Source organism: Gadus morhua, chromosome 5 (genome assembly GCF_902167405.1).
Source record: "Gadus morhua chromosome 5, gadMor3.0, whole genome shotgun sequence".
NCBI classification, from domain to species: Eukaryota; Metazoa; Chordata; class Actinopteri; order Gadiformes; family Gadidae; genus Gadus; species Gadus morhua.
Window position 1 is genome coordinate 881,857 of NC_044052.1, and position 17,196 is coordinate 899,052.

The window sequence follows — 17,196 nt, forward strand, 5'->3', positions numbered from 1 at the left end:
CCGGCTGAACCTATTGCAGGATGACATTGCAGAGAGGTTCAGAGTGTCTCAGTCTGTGGTCAGTAGGATAATCTCTCAGTGGCTGGTCTTCATGGAGGAGAAGATGAGGTGCTATGTTCCATGGCTGCCAAGGGAGACGATCCAGGCAACGATGCCACAGAGCTTCAAGGAACATTATCCATTAACCACATGCGTAATCGACTGTTCTGAGACCCCTCTTCAGAAGGCTCACAATCTGGACTCAAGAGGCGAGTCTTACAGTCATTACTATGGACATAATACAATTAAGTTCCTCGTAACTATTGCACCATGTGGTTTGATTATGTTCATCTCTCCAGCATAGCGTTGCTATGGCGGCGCAGAGCTCTCCTTTCCGGTGCTTTTTCTTAGTGTTTTTGTACATAAATTTGTTTTTCAATTGTAATGTCAGCTGGGCAAATCTTGTCTACAGTCGTCAGGATCTAATCCGCATTGGATTTCGGGCCGAACAGGCTGTAAATAAGGACTTTATTTACTCCAACGGCATACGATGCAGTGTTCCAGTAACAGACTATTTTAAACAGACGCACAATATACCGCACGAAATATCAAGGACACCGGGGTCTCCATGGATTGTTGTCGGCTCTCAGAAGCTGCGACGACGGCGGAGGAACAGGAAACAAAAGAGAGGATGTCGAGCCGGTCTGCTTACGAGGCTAAAGAAGCACCCACACAAGCCTCCGCTACCAAGTGTCTTTCTTGCAAATGTAAGGTCCATCGTTCCCAAATTGGATGACCTCGAGCTGCGGATAGCAACCGACAACTTCAGGGATTGTTGTGTGATGATTCTGACTGAAACCTGGCTCCATCCTGCTATCCCCGATAACGCTGTGCAGTTAGCCGGCCGCACTATCCACTGACACGACAGGAACAGAGACTCCGGAAAGAGCAGAGGAGGCAGACTTTGTATGTATATAAATAATAACTGGTGTTCACAGAGCCAAGCAACCCACAGCTACTGTTCCCCACACATAGAGGCATTGACGGTCATCTGCCGCCCTTTCTATTTACCTAGAGAGATAACTGTAGTAATCATCATGGCAGTGTACATCCCTCCAGACGCTAACGTTAGTATAGCTCTAAACTATCTTCATGGTGCTATTAGCAAACAGCAGCACGCGCACCCAGATGGGGTACACATACTCGCCGGAGATTTCAACCAGGCTTGTTTAAAGGCGGTCCTTCCTAAATTCATACAGTATGTGAAGTGTGCCACCAGGGAGAGCAGAATACTCGACCATGTCTACTGCAACATTAGGCATGCATACAGAGCAGTACCCCAGCCACACATTGGCCTGTCAGACCACCTCTCACTGCACCTCATTCCAGCCTACACCCCTCACACAAAAATAAGCCCACTACTAGAACCATCAACACCTGGCCAGAGGACTCCCTCTCCCAGCTCAAAGACTGCTTCTCAACGACAGAGTGGGGTCTATTTGAGTTTGGACCTGGAGGAGTACACAGTGTCTGTTTTATCCTACATCACATTCTGTTCTGAAAATGTCACCATCACAAAACAGACCAGGGTCTTTCCGAACCAGAAACCCTGGATGACGAGTAAAGTGCGGCCCCTTATCAAGGACCGCAACACTGCTTTCAGGTCAGGAGATAGGGCTCAGTACAGCACAGCCAGAGCGAACCTAAAGAGGGGCATAAGGGCTGCTAAGTTAGCATATAGAAGGAAAATAGAGGGCTACATCATGGACAAAAACCCTCGTCAGGTGTGGCAGGGAATACAGCACATCTCTAACTACAAGGGCCACAACATCACAACTATCAACTCTAATGCTACAAGGGCAGAGGAATTAAACAGTTTCTTTGCCCGGTTTGAGGCGGATAGACAACCAACGCCCCCCCCAGCCTTCACCAACACCCCGCTGACCCTCCAGGAACATCAGGTTAGAAGGACACTGAGGCAAGTGAACCCGAGGAAGGCGGCAGGACCCGACGGCGTACCGGGGAAAGGACTCAGAGCTTGTGCAGACCAACTCACAGGGATTCTCACCGAGCTCTTCAACATCTCTCTGTCCCTAGCCACCATCCCATCCTGCTGGAAATCAGCAATTATCATCCCAGTTCCAAAAACGTCAGCTGGTAAAAGCGGAAATGACCTTAGGCCCATTGCACTCACGTCAGTGGTGATGAAATACCTGGAGAGGCTGGTTGCCCAGCACATCAAGGCCTGCCTCCCAGCATCATTTGATCCCCACCAGTTCGCTTATAGAGCTAACCACTCTACTGAGGACGCCATTGCCATCACCCTCCACTCTACGCTGAGCCACCTCAAACACCCAGGCACCTATGCAAGACTGCTCTTCATAGATTACAGCTCAGCCTTCAATACAATAATCCCGGACATCCTGATAAATAAACTACTGGGCCTACACCTCCCTGCCTCCACCTGCGCTTGGATAAAGGACTTCCTTTCCAACAGACCACAACAAGTAAGACTCGGCCCCCATCTCTCCTCCCCCCTCACACTCAGCACTTTTCCCCCCAAGGCTGCGTGCTGAGCCCACTTCTGTATACTCTATACCAGGGGTTTTCAAAGTGTGAGAGAGTGAGCCCCCCCTCAGAGAAAAAATTTCAGCTGAGCCAGCAACATTATTTTCTAGGGCTGTCCCCGACTCTGAATATTCTGAGTCGAATCAGATCTGCCTTTTCAGTCCGGAGATTGGACTATTCGGCGGGGTTTGTTTACCGGCGTTGCTATGGTGACCTAAATTATTATAAGCAACTGAAAACGATGCCGGTGTAAGCATAGACATCATATAGGTATGGTACCTATATGATGTCTATGGGTGTAAGTGCCATATTGGCTCGGCTTCCAGATTGGCTCGGGGTCAAAAAAAAAAAAACTTTTATTATTTTTTTTTTTCTTTGGCTCAAAACAAAGAAGCAGTAGCCTGACTGCTATGTTCAAATGACATTTGTTCAAAGCAGTCGTTTAATTGCACTATAGGCTATTTTTTTGTATCGTCCTGTTTTGATCAGTGTATATGCCAATGTTGTTATCAATAAAAAATCATTTGCACAAGGCAAGCCGATGCACTTCACCATGTTGATAAGAGAATTAAAATGAGAAGAATTATGGGACAAAAAAATCAAGGGATATTTAGCATAGAAAAATAATTTGCGATTAATCGCGATTAATTAGAGTTAACTATGACATTAATGCGATTAATCACGATTAAATATTTTAATCGCTTGACAGCTACTTTTTTTCCCCCGGAGATGGCAGCATCTATGGAGAGCTTTTATGCTGAAATTAAGCATTTCTTAGAAACAAGTGTTTACCACACTTTAACAAACACTAGCCCAAAACCAGAGAGCAGAAAGGCAGTGATTCGGAAGGCATCAATTAGATACACAATAAAAGGTTAGTCACACGGTTAAACGAGGCAACAGCGAGCACATGTGTGAGCGCGAGTAGGCCTATAGGTGCGGCCACACCAGACGCGTATCTTGCGTAATTTTTACGCGAGATACGCGCGTAAAATGTTGCTTGACCACTTTGTGTCAAAAATGGTCGCATACGCGCCATACGCGCCTACGTCACTCGCCTAGATGAGTCCATGTCCATGCAAGTGAACGGAGCGTTCCCTCTTCGTCATAACTATCAAACCAAACATCCTTCACATTCACCGAGCGAACATTGTAAAATGCACATTTCTCGCTAAAAATGTTTCCATAAACGCATTTAATGGCGTAACTGTGTTACTATTTCCACCCAGAATAAAGAAAGTTGTCGGCCGTGGCTGCGCTGGAATCCGAGGTAGGAAACCCAAACGCCGCCGTGTTTGGGTGATAGAGTTTAGATCGGGTTAGATTAAATAATCTCGGATATAAATAACAATAATCGGGTTAAATAACTTCACATGGTGTTTCTGGTGTGTTTCCGGCATTCGTAGTGTTGATCAGCAGATATATAGTCCGCCAAGACGTTGAGGTTGCTTAGTAACCAGAGACTCTGTCCATGCAAGTGAACAGAGCGTTCCCTCTTCGTCATAACTATCAAACCAAACATCCTTCACATTCACCGAGCGAACATTATGAAAGTAAAATGCACATTTCTCGCTAGAAATGTTTCCATAAAAGCATTTAATGGCGTAACTATGTTACTATTTCCACACAGAATAAAGAAAGATGTCGGCCGTATGCTTCTGTCCAAGCTCACTACTCTCTGCCAGTGACGTTGGGTCAAGCTCAACGCTGATTGGGCAACGCGGCTAATCGTCATGCGTATGAGCGTAAAAAGTTCAATTTTTTGAACTCTTGAAATGTATGCGATATACGCGCGTATAGCGCGTAAATATACGCGCCTCATACGCGCGTTACGTGCGTAAAATGTTGCTTATACGCGTGAAACGCGCGTAAACCAATGGTTCCCTATGGAAAAAATGGCGATTTTATACGCGAAGTACGCGAGATACGCGTCTGGTGTGGCCGCACCTTATGTCTAGTTTCGGTTTGTGTTGCCAGATTGGACATATGTCCCGTTTTTCCAGCCTAACGTGATTAAAAGTAGCCAAATCGGGCTGAAAATGTGCCCAATCTGGCAACACGGGCGGCTTATCTTAACAGCCAAGATGATTCCAAGGGATGTTTTGTTTTTAGAAGAAAACTATCCATACAGATAGGTTGGGAATGGTCTATGTTCAAAATGAAAGATCATTACAGGCTCTTTAATTTAAGCCATAAAAAACCTTTTGCACTTAAATGCAATAGGGCTTGGGTGTCATGACGTAATTACTTTGCGCGGCCGCCATGTTGATGGCCTCCTTTACCGCTACCTGCCGCCCGAACTGCATATGGATCCAAATTATTAATAATGCTGATTTTGTCACCATACCGGTCCCTGGCATCTCTATTTAATGTGTCCCGGTAAATTCCAGATCCTTTTCGGGATTTTAACATATTTTTTCTAGCTATTCTTTCTCAACTCTACTGCTACTTCTCTTCGTTCAACAACGTTATGTCAGAGTTATGTTAATGTTCGCGTAGCCATCAACATGGCCGCCAAGTCCCACAATGCAATGCGGATCCCGCGCCCTATTATGTGGCACTTTATTATTTGTATTAAAAATGGATTGTTTTTGTTTTAAATATCCGGTAGAGCAAAGAAATAAAATGATGAAATTATAATAAAGTTGATGTGAATGTAAGAGGTTGTGTTAAATGGGCATATGATATCGTCTCATATCGATTGCATGACCCTGAATCAAAATCGTATCGCGGCAAACTTTTGATATCTGCAAATATCGTATCGTTGTCCAATGAATCTATATAATATTGTATCGTGATGAAACCAGAGTTTTACACCCCCAAAAAACACTAAATGAATGTTGTATTTTCCTGCTGCATCAGACGAGCAGTTGTATTACAGCTTCCAGGGAAAACTTCGCTTGGTGGTGTGTAACCAGGTGCAAGTCTGTAATGTGTTACGCCCCCCTGGTGGCTCGGAGTAGGACGCAACATAAGGGCAACAGGTTTGGGTGATTTGGTGATCGGGACCAGGTGCGCACATCTGAGATCTTGGAGAATGAAAACAGGAACACAGAACACAAACATACTACACAAAACAGAACACAATACATGTAGGCCTATACCATGTATAACATATAAGACATACAGAACACTGTACGTAACACTCCCCCCCATAAAGAGTCAGCCCATGGCTGACGATACCTCAAACCATCCCGTAAACCCAACTTTAATAGTATAAAAAGAAAAATCAATCAAAATTGCCCCCAGTAACTACTGACCCACAATAGTTACACACGAGACAGAGCATCTGCAAATACATTCTCGGTGCCCTTTTTGTGGTGGATCACCAGGTTGTAATTCGTGATAACCAAAGACCAACGCATAAGTCGCTGGTTTTGGTTGTGCATGCGATGCAGAAACACCAGTGGATTGTGGTCTGTGTAAATCACCACAGGCTCCGCACTGGACCCAACATAAACCTCGAAAAATTGGAGCGCAAGCAGCAAAGCCAACGTCTCCTGCTCTATTGTAGAGTAGCGCATTTGGCTACTATTACATTTCTTTGAAAAGAAACCTACAGGGTGGACCAAACCCTCGGAATCCATTTGCGTTAAAACTGCACCAGCACCAATACAGCTCGCATCTACTTCAATGGCAAACGGTTTATCAAAATCAGGAGCACTCAGTACTGGGGCATTACACAATAACGCTTTGCAGCATTCAAAGGCGATTTGACACCGATCTGACCATACAAACTTAACCAATGGACTGATCAAGTCAGTCATTGGGGCTGCAACAGAAGAGAAGTTCCTACAGAACCCTCTGTAGTAACCTGTCATTCCTAAGAATCGGCGTAACTCCCGCCGAGTGGTGGGTAATGGGAAAGACGTAATAGCTGCGATCTTGGCCTCCAAGGGACGCACTTGGCCTCCGCCCACCTGTTTACCCAAGTAGGTCACCGTCGCCTTCCCAAACTCACATTTCGCGAGGTTCAGTGTCAGAGACGCATCAGCCAGTCGTTGAAACACGGTTCTGAGCGAATCCACATGAGCAGGCCACTCTGACGAGTGTATTACCACATCATCCAAATATGCAGTACAGTTAGGCACACCACTAAACACAATATTCACCAACCTCTGAAAAGTGGCCGGTGCGTTTCGCATCCCGAAAGCCATCACGGAATACTGTAGAAAATTATCTGGAGTCACAAAAGCACTGATGGCAGAAGCCCGTGGTGAAAGGGGAACTTGCCAATAACCTTTCAATAGGTCTAACTTTGTTACAAAGCGAGCTGATCCTATGGTATCCACGCAATCATCTACGCGGGGCATAGGAAAAGAGTCTGGCACAGTGACATTGTTTACCTTCCGATAATCTGTACAGAATCGGACAGTCGCGTCAGGCTTTGGAACTAATAAGCACGGAGAACTCCATGGGCTAGAGCTGGGCTGTGCTAAATTATGTTCCAATAAATAATCAACCTCTTTCTTCATCAGAGATCTCTTGTAGGCATTTACTCTGTATGGGTGCTGTTTAGTCGGTCTGGACTCACCCACATCTATGTCGTGCTCTAACACCGTAGTGCGGGTAGGCACATCTCCAAACAGACAGGGGAACTCAGAGATAAGGCAGAGTAGGTCAGCTTCCTGTTCCCTGCTTAAATGATGCATTAAAGACGGTAGTTTTAACAACATTTCTGAGTTTGTCAACCGAGGTGTCTGTTGCTGGGCATTGCGCAAACTCAGGCCATCCTCATCACTCTCTGCCGTAGGGCTCACAGCTACTGACACCGCAGCCGCAACAGTGGCTACAAGAGGCGCACTGTGTGTCTCAAGCTGAGCGTTGCCTCTAGTGTAGTACCTCTTCAACATGTTAATGTGACACACTCTGGTTTTCCGCCCTTCTATCAGGGGTTCTGACTACATAATCAGTCTCACTCAAACTCCTGTCAATAGTGTACGGTCCTGAAAATCGTGCACTCATTCAACTACATGGAATGGGCAGCAACACTAAAACCAAGTCACCTGCTTGAAAAGACCGCGGAAGTGCTTTCTTATCGAAATGCCGCTTCATACCCTGTTGTGCAACAGAGAGACTTTCCCTAGCGATACTGCAAGCCTCGTGCAGTCGTTCTCTGAAGCGACTCACGTAGGTCAGAACGTTTCGCTGGGTGGGCGAACTCTCGCCAGTTAGCTGGTCTCTTAAGATTCTTAAAGGGCCTCTCACTGTGTGACCAAATACCAGCTCTGCTGGACTAAATCCTAATGACTCTTGCACTATTTCCCTAATTGCAAATAAAGCCAAAGGGACTCCTTCATCCCATTCCCTACCACTCTCCATGGTATATTTCCGCAACACTGACTTAAAAGTCTGATGCCATCTTTCGAGCGCGCCCTGTGACTCCGGGTGATAAGCACTCGAGATTCTGTGTGATATAGACAGTGATGTTAAAACCTGTTCAAAAATACCCGAAAGGAAGTTGGTACCTTGATCGGTTTGCACGATCTTAGGGAGCCCGAAAGTAGAAAATAACTTGATCAGGGCCTTAACTACTGACTGAGCTGTTATGCTCCTAAGAGGGATCGCCTCAGGGTACCGGGTAGCTACACACATTATGGTCAACAGGAACTGGTTACCGGATTTCATTTTTTGCAGAGGGCCAACACAATCCACAAGTACATGCTCAAACGGTTCCCCTATAGCTGGGACCGGGTGAAGAGGCGCAGGCTTTATAACCTGGTTAGGCTTCCCCGTGACCTGACATACATGGCATGTACGGCAAAACAACGACACATCTCGCTTCAAACCTGGCCAGAAGAACTGTCGCAACACTCGGTCATAGGTTTTTGTAATACCTAGATGACCAGACCAGAGATGTTCATGAGCCAGAGATAGAACGGACTGTCGGTACGGTGTAGGCACAACAATTTGAAAGACATTAGTCCAGTCATTATTAAACTCAGTGCGAGATTTCCATCTCCGCATCAAGAGATCATTTTCAACAAAATAATCACTTTCTTTATTTTTAGCGCTCTCTGGAGCAAGAGCCGCATCAAAACACTTCACCAAAGTCACGTCGTCTTTCTGAGCAGCAATCAGATTACTTTTAATCATAGGCAACCTAGTTGTCTCTTTGGTGGAAGTATCACATTGAACCTTAGGCTGGACACTCGGCTCAGCAGTAGACTGCGGAAACACAGGTGGAGAAACAGTCTGGCCGGTCAACTCAGTCGCGAACAGAGTATCCGACAAAACAACTGCTTCACCCAAACTACGTGCTTGAGCACGAGTGACCACACACACAGGGAACACTTCAGGGAAGTCCTGAGCCAACACATCAGGCTGCAAAATCTCAGGTCGTTCTAGAACTTCTAAAACTGGCAACACTTTGCCACCAGCGATGTCATTCCCTAGTAGAAATGTGACGCCTCTAACAGGCAAAGACGGGCGCACACCCACTTTAAACACTCCATTTGCTAAGTCACAGGACAAATGTATCTCATGGAGAGGCACAGACACAAACCCCATTTCAATGCCTTGCACAAGCCTTGTAATAACGAGTCATTACTAAAAGGTAACACCTCCGATAAGATAAAAGACTGTGCTGCGCCAGTATCTCTAAGGATACGCACTGGACACTGGTTCAACGCATTTGCGCTGAGAGGAACCAACCCGTCCAACATGAACGGTTTATAACAGGGTTCCAGATTGTCACCCTCCATCTCCGGGGCTAGGGACACTGGACCCACCAACGTTCGCACTAACAAAACCTCTTTTGGTCGTTTGCTTGGCTGTGACAGCTTGCGTTTCAACATAAAACAGTCATTCTTTACGTGACCTGTTTGGTGACAATAGAAACACTCTCGTTCCTCAGTGGAGCGGAGTGGCAATGGACGTGGAGGACTAGACGGCCTTTTAGCCGAGGCAGAAGGAGTAAAAGACCTACTCTCATATCGGGGACTCACAAAAGTTTGTTTGTGCAATAAAACAAACTCATCGGCAAGCACAGCAGCCTCCGCTAATGTCCCTACCTTTTGCTCATTGAGATACGTCACAATACGATCAGGCAGACTATTCTTAAACTCTTCAATGAGAACCAATTGTGACAGAGTGTTAAAATCTACCGCGTTGCTTGCCTTGCACCATCGATTAAACAAAGTCTCCTTCTCACGGGCGAACTCAACAAAGGTTTTATCAGACATTTTTTTAAAAGTTCTAAATTTCTGTCTATAGGCCTCAGGCACTAGTTCGTAGGCACGAAGCACAGCTGTCTTAATACTTTCATAGCATAAACTCTCTTCTAGAGAAAGTGCAGCATAAATTTCCTGGGCCTTACCTGTCAGCTTACACTGAAGCAGTATCGACCAGACCTCTTTTGGCCATTTCAGTGAGGTGGCAACTCGCTCAAACGCAGTAAAATAGGCATCTACTTCCGCCTCACGAAATTGAGGTACCAAAAACACATTTCTGCTCACCTCAAAACCTCTCGTAGGCGCGGAGGGATCAGAATGTATGGACCTATGACCAGGTGATTGAGCTAAACTCAGAGAAGCAGCTTCCAATTCTAGGCGCTTAAGCTTCACCTCTTTTTCTGCAGCTATCTCTAACTCAATTTTGCGGTTGGCGGTGTCCGCCTCCATCTCTAGCTCCATCTTCCGAATGGCCAACTTGTGACTGTATTCTGCGTCTCTATCTTTTTCCTGAGCCTCCAGTTGCAAACGGGCTATGCGTAGCCTATGGCGGGCATCATCACTTACCCTAGGTAAGGAAAACGGAGAGAATCGGGGCACAGTATGAGGAGGCTTAAACTCCACATTAGCGTCTGTATCTACAGGAACTGGCTTACTCTCAACCAGCCCTCTCTCAACTACTTCTTCCTCCCTGCCCTCCTTCTCTGAGCTAGAAGACAAGGATGGGGAAATAGTAGGCTCACTAGCAGTCGCACCGCTGCCAGTACCAAACACTTTTTCGTGTACTAACATCTGTACAACAGCTTCTTTCAATTCTGCTTTAAGCAGACCTGCTGATGCTTCAAATGAAAAATGTGCCGCAATGGCATACAAATCTTTTTTTCTGCAGCGATCAATCTGATCCACAGAAGGATCACTAAGAAATCCCTCAAGGTTAAACACACTCATTTTTCCTCAAATAGCCTTACCCAAAACTTTACCAACCTAACCAACACTACCAGCCTACTTGACGTGTGCACTGCACACCAACACTCATCAAACCCGTTGCTTAAAAGGATCAAGGATCCCGGATGAGCCCCCAATTTATGTTACGCCCCCCTGGTGGCTCGGAGTAGGACGCAACATAAGGGCAACAGGTTTGGGTGATTTGGTGATCGGGACCAGGTGCGCACATCTGAGACCTTGGAGAATGAAAACAGGAGGAGGAGACAGAACAACAACACAAACATACTACACAAAACAGAACACAATACATGTAGGCCTATACCATGTATAACATATAAGACATACAGAACACTACGTAACGTAGTAATATCGTTGTCCAATGAATCGATATAATATCGTATCGTGATGAAACCAGAGTTTTACACCCCCAAAAAACACTAAATGAATGTTGTATTTTCCTGCTGCATCAGACGAGCAGTTGTATTACAGCTTCCAGGGAAAACTTCGCTTGGTGGTGTGTAACCAGGTGCAAGTCTGTAATGCTTTCAAGGAGTGCCATGACAATCTTGGCAGTGGGGGTCATCCAGGGAGACGCCGAACAACAGAAAAGGTATTGGCGTCCTACCATTGGAAAACACTGAGGGAGGATGTAAAAAAATCGGTGAGTGTTATTAGTACTGAAGGAAATGTATTGGCTGCGTTCATTGTAATTGATATGCTGCCCATTAGATCTGATGCCTTTAAGTTCCACATAAACTGTGGTGCATTTCACTTAGTTTGTTTATGCAATTATTATGCAGAGTCCTAACACTGTTCCACATATACAGTACACTTGTAATAAATTTAATAAATTACTTGAATACCCTGTTTTACAGGTTGATGAGTGTCCTCGCTGTCAGCGGCATGAAAAAATTAAAACAGTGGCACCTGTCCTCCATCCCATCTCTGTCAAAGAAGCATGGAGTGTCCTCGGGGTAGATTTAATGGGTCCACTTCCTACCACCGCAAAGGGCAAAAGGTAGCATTATATTGTGTGTTATGCATGTGTAACCCCTTTTGAAGGTAGTAAATGCAAGGTTTTTGACAGTCAGGGATGCAACATATACTGTATTTATAACAATCTGCATTTTATGTTGCAGATTCATTCTGACAGCCACAGACTTATTTACAAAGTGGGTTGTGGCAAAATGTCTTTACACAAAGACAACTGCTGAGGTTACAAAAAAAATTGTCAGCATTCTGCTTGACTTTGGACTGGTGGAGAAGATAATAACAGACCAAGGACGAGAATTTGTAAATGAGGTACAGTGATGTATTTGAAACAGTTTTTATTCCCACATAGAATATTTACAATTTAATCATCCTGTATCTTTCAAGGTAATTTGCATACATTAATATTTCTGCAGGTCAACCGTGGTGTTTTAGAAACTCTGGGTGTGAAACACTGCATTACTTCAGCATACCATCCCCAGGCCAACGGACAGGCTGAGCGGACGAACCGCAATATTAAGGAGGCACTTGCAAAGTACTGTGGGGAGGGACAAAATGACTGGGATGCCCATTTAAAGGGTATTGTAGCAAGTATCAACACATCTAAACAGGTAATATTGTGTAACAGCTGCATATGTATTCATTCAACATTGAACCAAGACAAAAAAAAGGGTAAAATGCTATTAATGTTTTTTTACAGAGGTCAACAAAGTACACACCATATTGTGCACTTTTTGGCAGACACCCACGCAATCCTGGAGTCTTGAACATAATCATTAACAAAAAAGAGGAGGATGACAACTCCATAGTTGTGTCTGATGTGACCGAAGAGCACCTGGAGGCCAAGACTATGGGAGTTGCAGATCTGCATGCAGAGGTGAGGGTGAAATGGCAATGTATGCATCTTAAGAACTACAATATTAATATGTTTTAAAGGACAATTAAATTGTAAGCATTTTATATTTTTCTCAGATTTACCAAAACATAAAGATTGTCCAAGACAGGCAAAAAAAAAGCTTATGAGACCCGCAAAGGGAGGAATGTGAAGTCCTTCCACTTCCAAATTGGGGATGAGGTCCTAAAAGCCAACAAAAGAAAGGAAGGCCGAAAAGGAGGACGACTCGAAAGCAACTGGTTTGGGCCTTATGTCGTAGCCTCCATTTCAGAGAAGGGTGTAGCAACGCTGTCAAGCACAAAAGGGGCTCCTCTGAAACAAAGGGTTAATGTTTCACAGCTGAAGCCTTTCACCAAGCCTAATTTGAGAGGTATTATAATTGTTGATACAAGAACACACTGTTAGTGGACTATGTATGTGATGGTTGCATAATTACTGTATTCTTCTCAGATTCCAAAGAGCCAGAGGGCTCAGTCAAGAAAGAAAATTATAATTCGGTCCCTAAAGATGACAGCTTCCAAGGTATATGTTTAAATGCAGTTTAGTCATCTAGTGTGGTTGTGGTAGAAAGGAATATAAGCTCACTTTTGAATTGCAACTCCAGATGCACATGCCTTTAAAGTGCAACAGATTATCATTGGCAAAATCTTTAGTGCTATGTTTGTAAAAATAATTTATTTTTATCCATTAACAGCTGAACAGGAGTCCCTGTCTGAGCAATCGCGTCACGACCATGACTACTGGTCTGGTGCGAGTTGTTTAAAGGCGATGCATCCAATGCAAGACATGCTGGTAGATCTAAATATATCTACTTTATACACAACTGTGAATGTGTATTGTTTTGATTTTACTGTTTCTTTTGTATGTGTTAAATTCGTTTTAAGTATGTTTTGAAATCTTTCATATGTAGCTCAACTACGTGCTAGATACCAACAGACCTGGAGCAGAGATCCTTGTGCAGGATGGGAACGTCTGTCTGACACGGGAGGACTTCTTGAGCCTGGGCCTTCCCCAATTTATGGAATCAAATGTCAGTATACTAAAGTTTTGATGCCCATTGTATCAGGTTTCAAACGAAGGCACAAGTTACTTACCTTTGTTACACTTTGTTACAGATTGGAAACGCATGCTTCAAACTCGTGAAGGAAGCCGCCCAAAGATGTGTACGTTTTGTTCATCTTTTCATTTATTAAAACATAGATTATGCACTTGCAGAGGTAGGCCACTTCGCCCTCTTTTTTTCCAAATTGTGCTTACGAGCAGTGAAACTTGTGTAGTCCAGTTTTTCCTTGACATTGTAGTGAAGAGTAGGTTCTACTGGAGCCACGAACCACCAGGAAACAAGGATTCATTTACTTGACTTTATTTTGCAAGCAAAGTTGTTTGGTCATGATGATTGCCATGATGAATGCCATGGTTCTAGACAGAAAGAAAGATGAATTTTAATGTCTCTCTTGACAAACATAAATATGGCTTTTAAATCAAATGAAATACTTCGACATTGCAGTACTTCATAACATAATTTAACAAGTAAATATTAGCCATTAAACCATCACAATCATTACTTAAACAATAATCCAATGAATAAAGGGGAACTTAGAGTGAAGGGAATTCAAAAGACGCACGGCAAACACCTTCAAACACTCAGATGTGGTGAGAACAAAGGGGGGAAGGCCTAACTAGGCCTCTGTTTATAGTGGGAGGAGCTATTGATTACCCTGAATCACCACTTGGTGTCCCTTGTGGAGGGGAGGTCAAGCTGAATAAACTTGCGGTTTCTAACAACATTGTACTAATTATTGTGACTGTAATTTTATCAATATAGGGAAAAGATGTCCACATTGTGGACATGTATGCTGTTCCAACATGGAAATCTAAGACAGTGGACCCAATGGCTCTCTTCCTGTAAGTTATCTTTTCCTGCGACCTTCTGTGTTGCTTGACAGTGAGATACAGTACTGCAAATTCACTTCTTTAAAATACTAGGGTGACCTCCTGTCCAAAGATTGCATAATCATCCCTGCCTGGAGTCGACAGCCAGGAAAAGCTGACCACTTTTTGCTTTGTGTAAGTCTATTTCAAATCCTCAACAGTCTATGTAAAATTGAACTCAATTTGCACTGTATATTTTTCTCTTGTTGTGGAAAGTATAATTCTTGCTGTTTTGGAAATGTGACAGGTCCTGAAGCCAGCAACGAAAGAGCTACTTTTGCTGGACTCGCTTAGACCAGATGGCTTTGGCGACAGCTGTTACCAAAACATTATTTAGGTTTCATAACATAAGAACAATCAGCCCTGTTCCGTGGCTTGTTCAGTACTGGAATTCTACAGAATTCATAGTATTCCAATAATGCAGTAACACAGCTCATTGGCCAGGTTTGTCAAATGAAAAAAATATATTTGTCGCAATTCTTTCGCAACCAACAGGTCTGCAACAGGATACTATGAATTGTAATGTTTGACTTGTTACAAGAATGACAATCAAGCCTCGTTCAAAGGCTGTTTTAAAGTTTAGCCTTGTTCAATGGCTATGAAAAGTTTTTGTTTGTTTGTTTTGTTTAAGCCTTGTTCAGTGGCTATTGTAACTTTACTCTTGTATTGCGTATTTAATGTATGTAGTAATGTAAGGGAACCCAATAATATGAATTCTGATGTTCTAATTCAATATCCTCAATATTTTAGGGGGGGGGGGGGGGGTGGGGGGATTCACATTTTTTGGGTGATATCATTGGGTTTTCTTATAACTTTTCATAGCGGTCAGTTTTTTCTGACACAAATACAAATACGAGGTGGGTAATTTGTATTGCTTATGATTTATTTGAACAGTGACATAGCTCATCGCATTGCTCCAAGCCAGTGGACAGTCAAGTTTGGTAGAGACATCAAGGTACATTTCTCCTGCATCTCATGCACTTGCATGCACACGTGTTCTTTTTGACCATAACACTGTTATATTGCCTATTCTTACAGGGTTTTCATCACCAAACCACTGGAAATAATTGTGGTATCTACATACTTATGGTAAATTGCTTTATAGTATCTAGTATCTAAGTGTTTTTGTATGATTTGAAACTATCAAATTAACAGAACTTTGCCTTTCACAGAATGCACTCAGCCTGAGCACAGATGCTCCATTTTGGTGTACTGAGGTCAGTATTATGTAGAGACAAATACATGAACAAATAGACAAATTGTGAAGTACTGATTTCTAACTGAAAATGACCATTCCTCAACTTCAATATTCTATCATTTATTTTAGAGAGACATGGCACACATCAGGAAATGGTGGTGCATTAATTTGATGGAACGGTTCCAGATTGATGGGTAAGACAACTTTAAATGTAACTTCCTACACAACATTAGTTATACATTAGTTAACCTTTTTTTTTTCTGTCACTGTCACTCGAAAGCCACGGACAGAGGTTTGGATACTGGACAAATGAGGCCACAGCATTGCTCCAAGGATCATTGCAGCCGATCTACAGGATCCCGAAGAGCAGAAAAAGGAATCATGAGGTGAGCATGATGTTGGTGGCAGAGGACACCCGGTGTCATGCTCCTTTTTGTTATAGACTCATTGTAACGACCCAGGTGGGTCTCTCAAGACTCCGCCCATTTGCGCTGGTTGCCTGTTCTGTCACCTCCCCTTGTGTGCAGGTCTCAGGTGTGTGCAATGACCCTGCTGATTGGGGAGTGTAGAAAAGACCTGCCGTGCCAACATCCGGGGCTCTCTCCTCTCCGCTGGCTTTAGGCTTTTGTTTGGTTGTTCCCATGACTGATCTCACACCACACTTTTGGTTACATTACATATTACTGACTTACACCACACCCCATTAACAGATACAATAGGTCAGATGACTATAGTTGAATAGTTTTGTTCATCACTGAAAACTCATCAGTAGTAGCCTTCGTTAGCATACCATTGTGTGGTTTTGTGAGAGTAGGATGTCAACTATTGTTTTTTTTGCCAAGTACAGACACAAATTATTTTTCTTTCTTCAAGGCGGATGATGTTTTCCTGAAGGACACAATTGAGGCAGCAGCATGGTGCCAGTTGCAGTCCTTCACCGACCACGTTTCTCTCCCGATGGTCATTGGGATGGAAGGTGCAGAGCAGCAGGCAGCATTAGCAGAGCTGAAATCCGTTGACCGCAGTTGCCCGGAAGAAAGCCCAAACAGGATTGAACCGTTCCAGTTCGTCTTCAATTCAAAGGACTACGAAATGTTCTGTGTGGAGATGTTTGACCGGAGAAAGCTGAAAGTGTTTGCTTCTTGGGAGTAGCGACATTTGACCTATTGTTTTAATTTTTTTTTTGTTATTTTTAAATTATTCTGTTGAATAAAAAGACTCCTGAGATTGGTGTAACTTAATGTGCGTCTCAAATGTAGCTTTTCATTATGTCTATTGGGGATTTTTTTTTTCCCTTAGATGTGGTCACTTCGTTTTTCCTCACATTACAGCTGCTAAGGTCATACATCAGGGTCACAGTCCGGGGCGGACTGGCCGTAGTTTCTGTTCAATCTTATGTAATGAATCATTGTTATTCCTTTACCCTGCTTGTGGCCTCCCCAGTTTATGTTCATGCCAGAGCCAAGCATGTTACACTCATTAATTCAATTCAGGTTTCTTATTCTTACATGTCTATA

At 43.7% G+C, this 17,196-nt stretch overlaps 1 protein-coding gene across 2 annotated transcripts; it reads left to right on the top strand.

Annotated features, from left to right (window-relative positions):
• The first annotated feature begins 15,303 nt into the window (after positions 1-15,303).
• On the top strand, positions 15,304-16,920 carry LOC115543565 (uncharacterized). Of its 2 annotated transcripts, XM_030355966.1 has the most exons (6): positions 15,318-15,436; positions 15,520-15,570; positions 15,654-15,698; positions 15,809-15,873; positions 15,960-16,065; positions 16,553-16,920. In XM_030355966.1, exons 1-6 carry the CDS (start codon positions 15,359-15,361, stop codon positions 16,829-16,831), a joined length of 624 nt encoding a protein of 207 aa, XP_030211826.1. In that variant the 5' UTR covers positions 15,318-15,358; the 3' UTR covers positions 16,832-16,920. The 2 variants fall into 2 exon arrangements, 1 of the variants encoding a protein (XP_030211826.1); XR_003976726.1 differs by lacking the exon at positions 15,809-15,873 and having other exon boundaries at positions 15,304-15,436.
• The last annotated feature ends 276 nt before the right edge of the window (positions 16,921-17,196 follow it).

What these genes read in the sequence shown, in the direction of transcription:
- LOC115543565 (XM_030355966.1), top strand. Translation starts at nt 15,359, where the DNA reads ATGATTTATTTGAACAGTGACATAGCTCATCGCATTGCTCCAAGCCAG. An exon ending in GTGGTATCTACATACTTATG is followed by an intron (nt 15,571 to 15,653) that starts GTAAATTGCTTT and finishes TGCCTTTCACAG; the next exon opens with AATGCACTCAGCCTGAGCAC. An exon ending in CTCCATTTTGGTGTACTGAG is followed by an intron (nt 15,699 to 15,808) that starts GTCAGTATTATG and finishes CATTTATTTTAG; the next exon opens with AGAGACATGGCACACATCAG.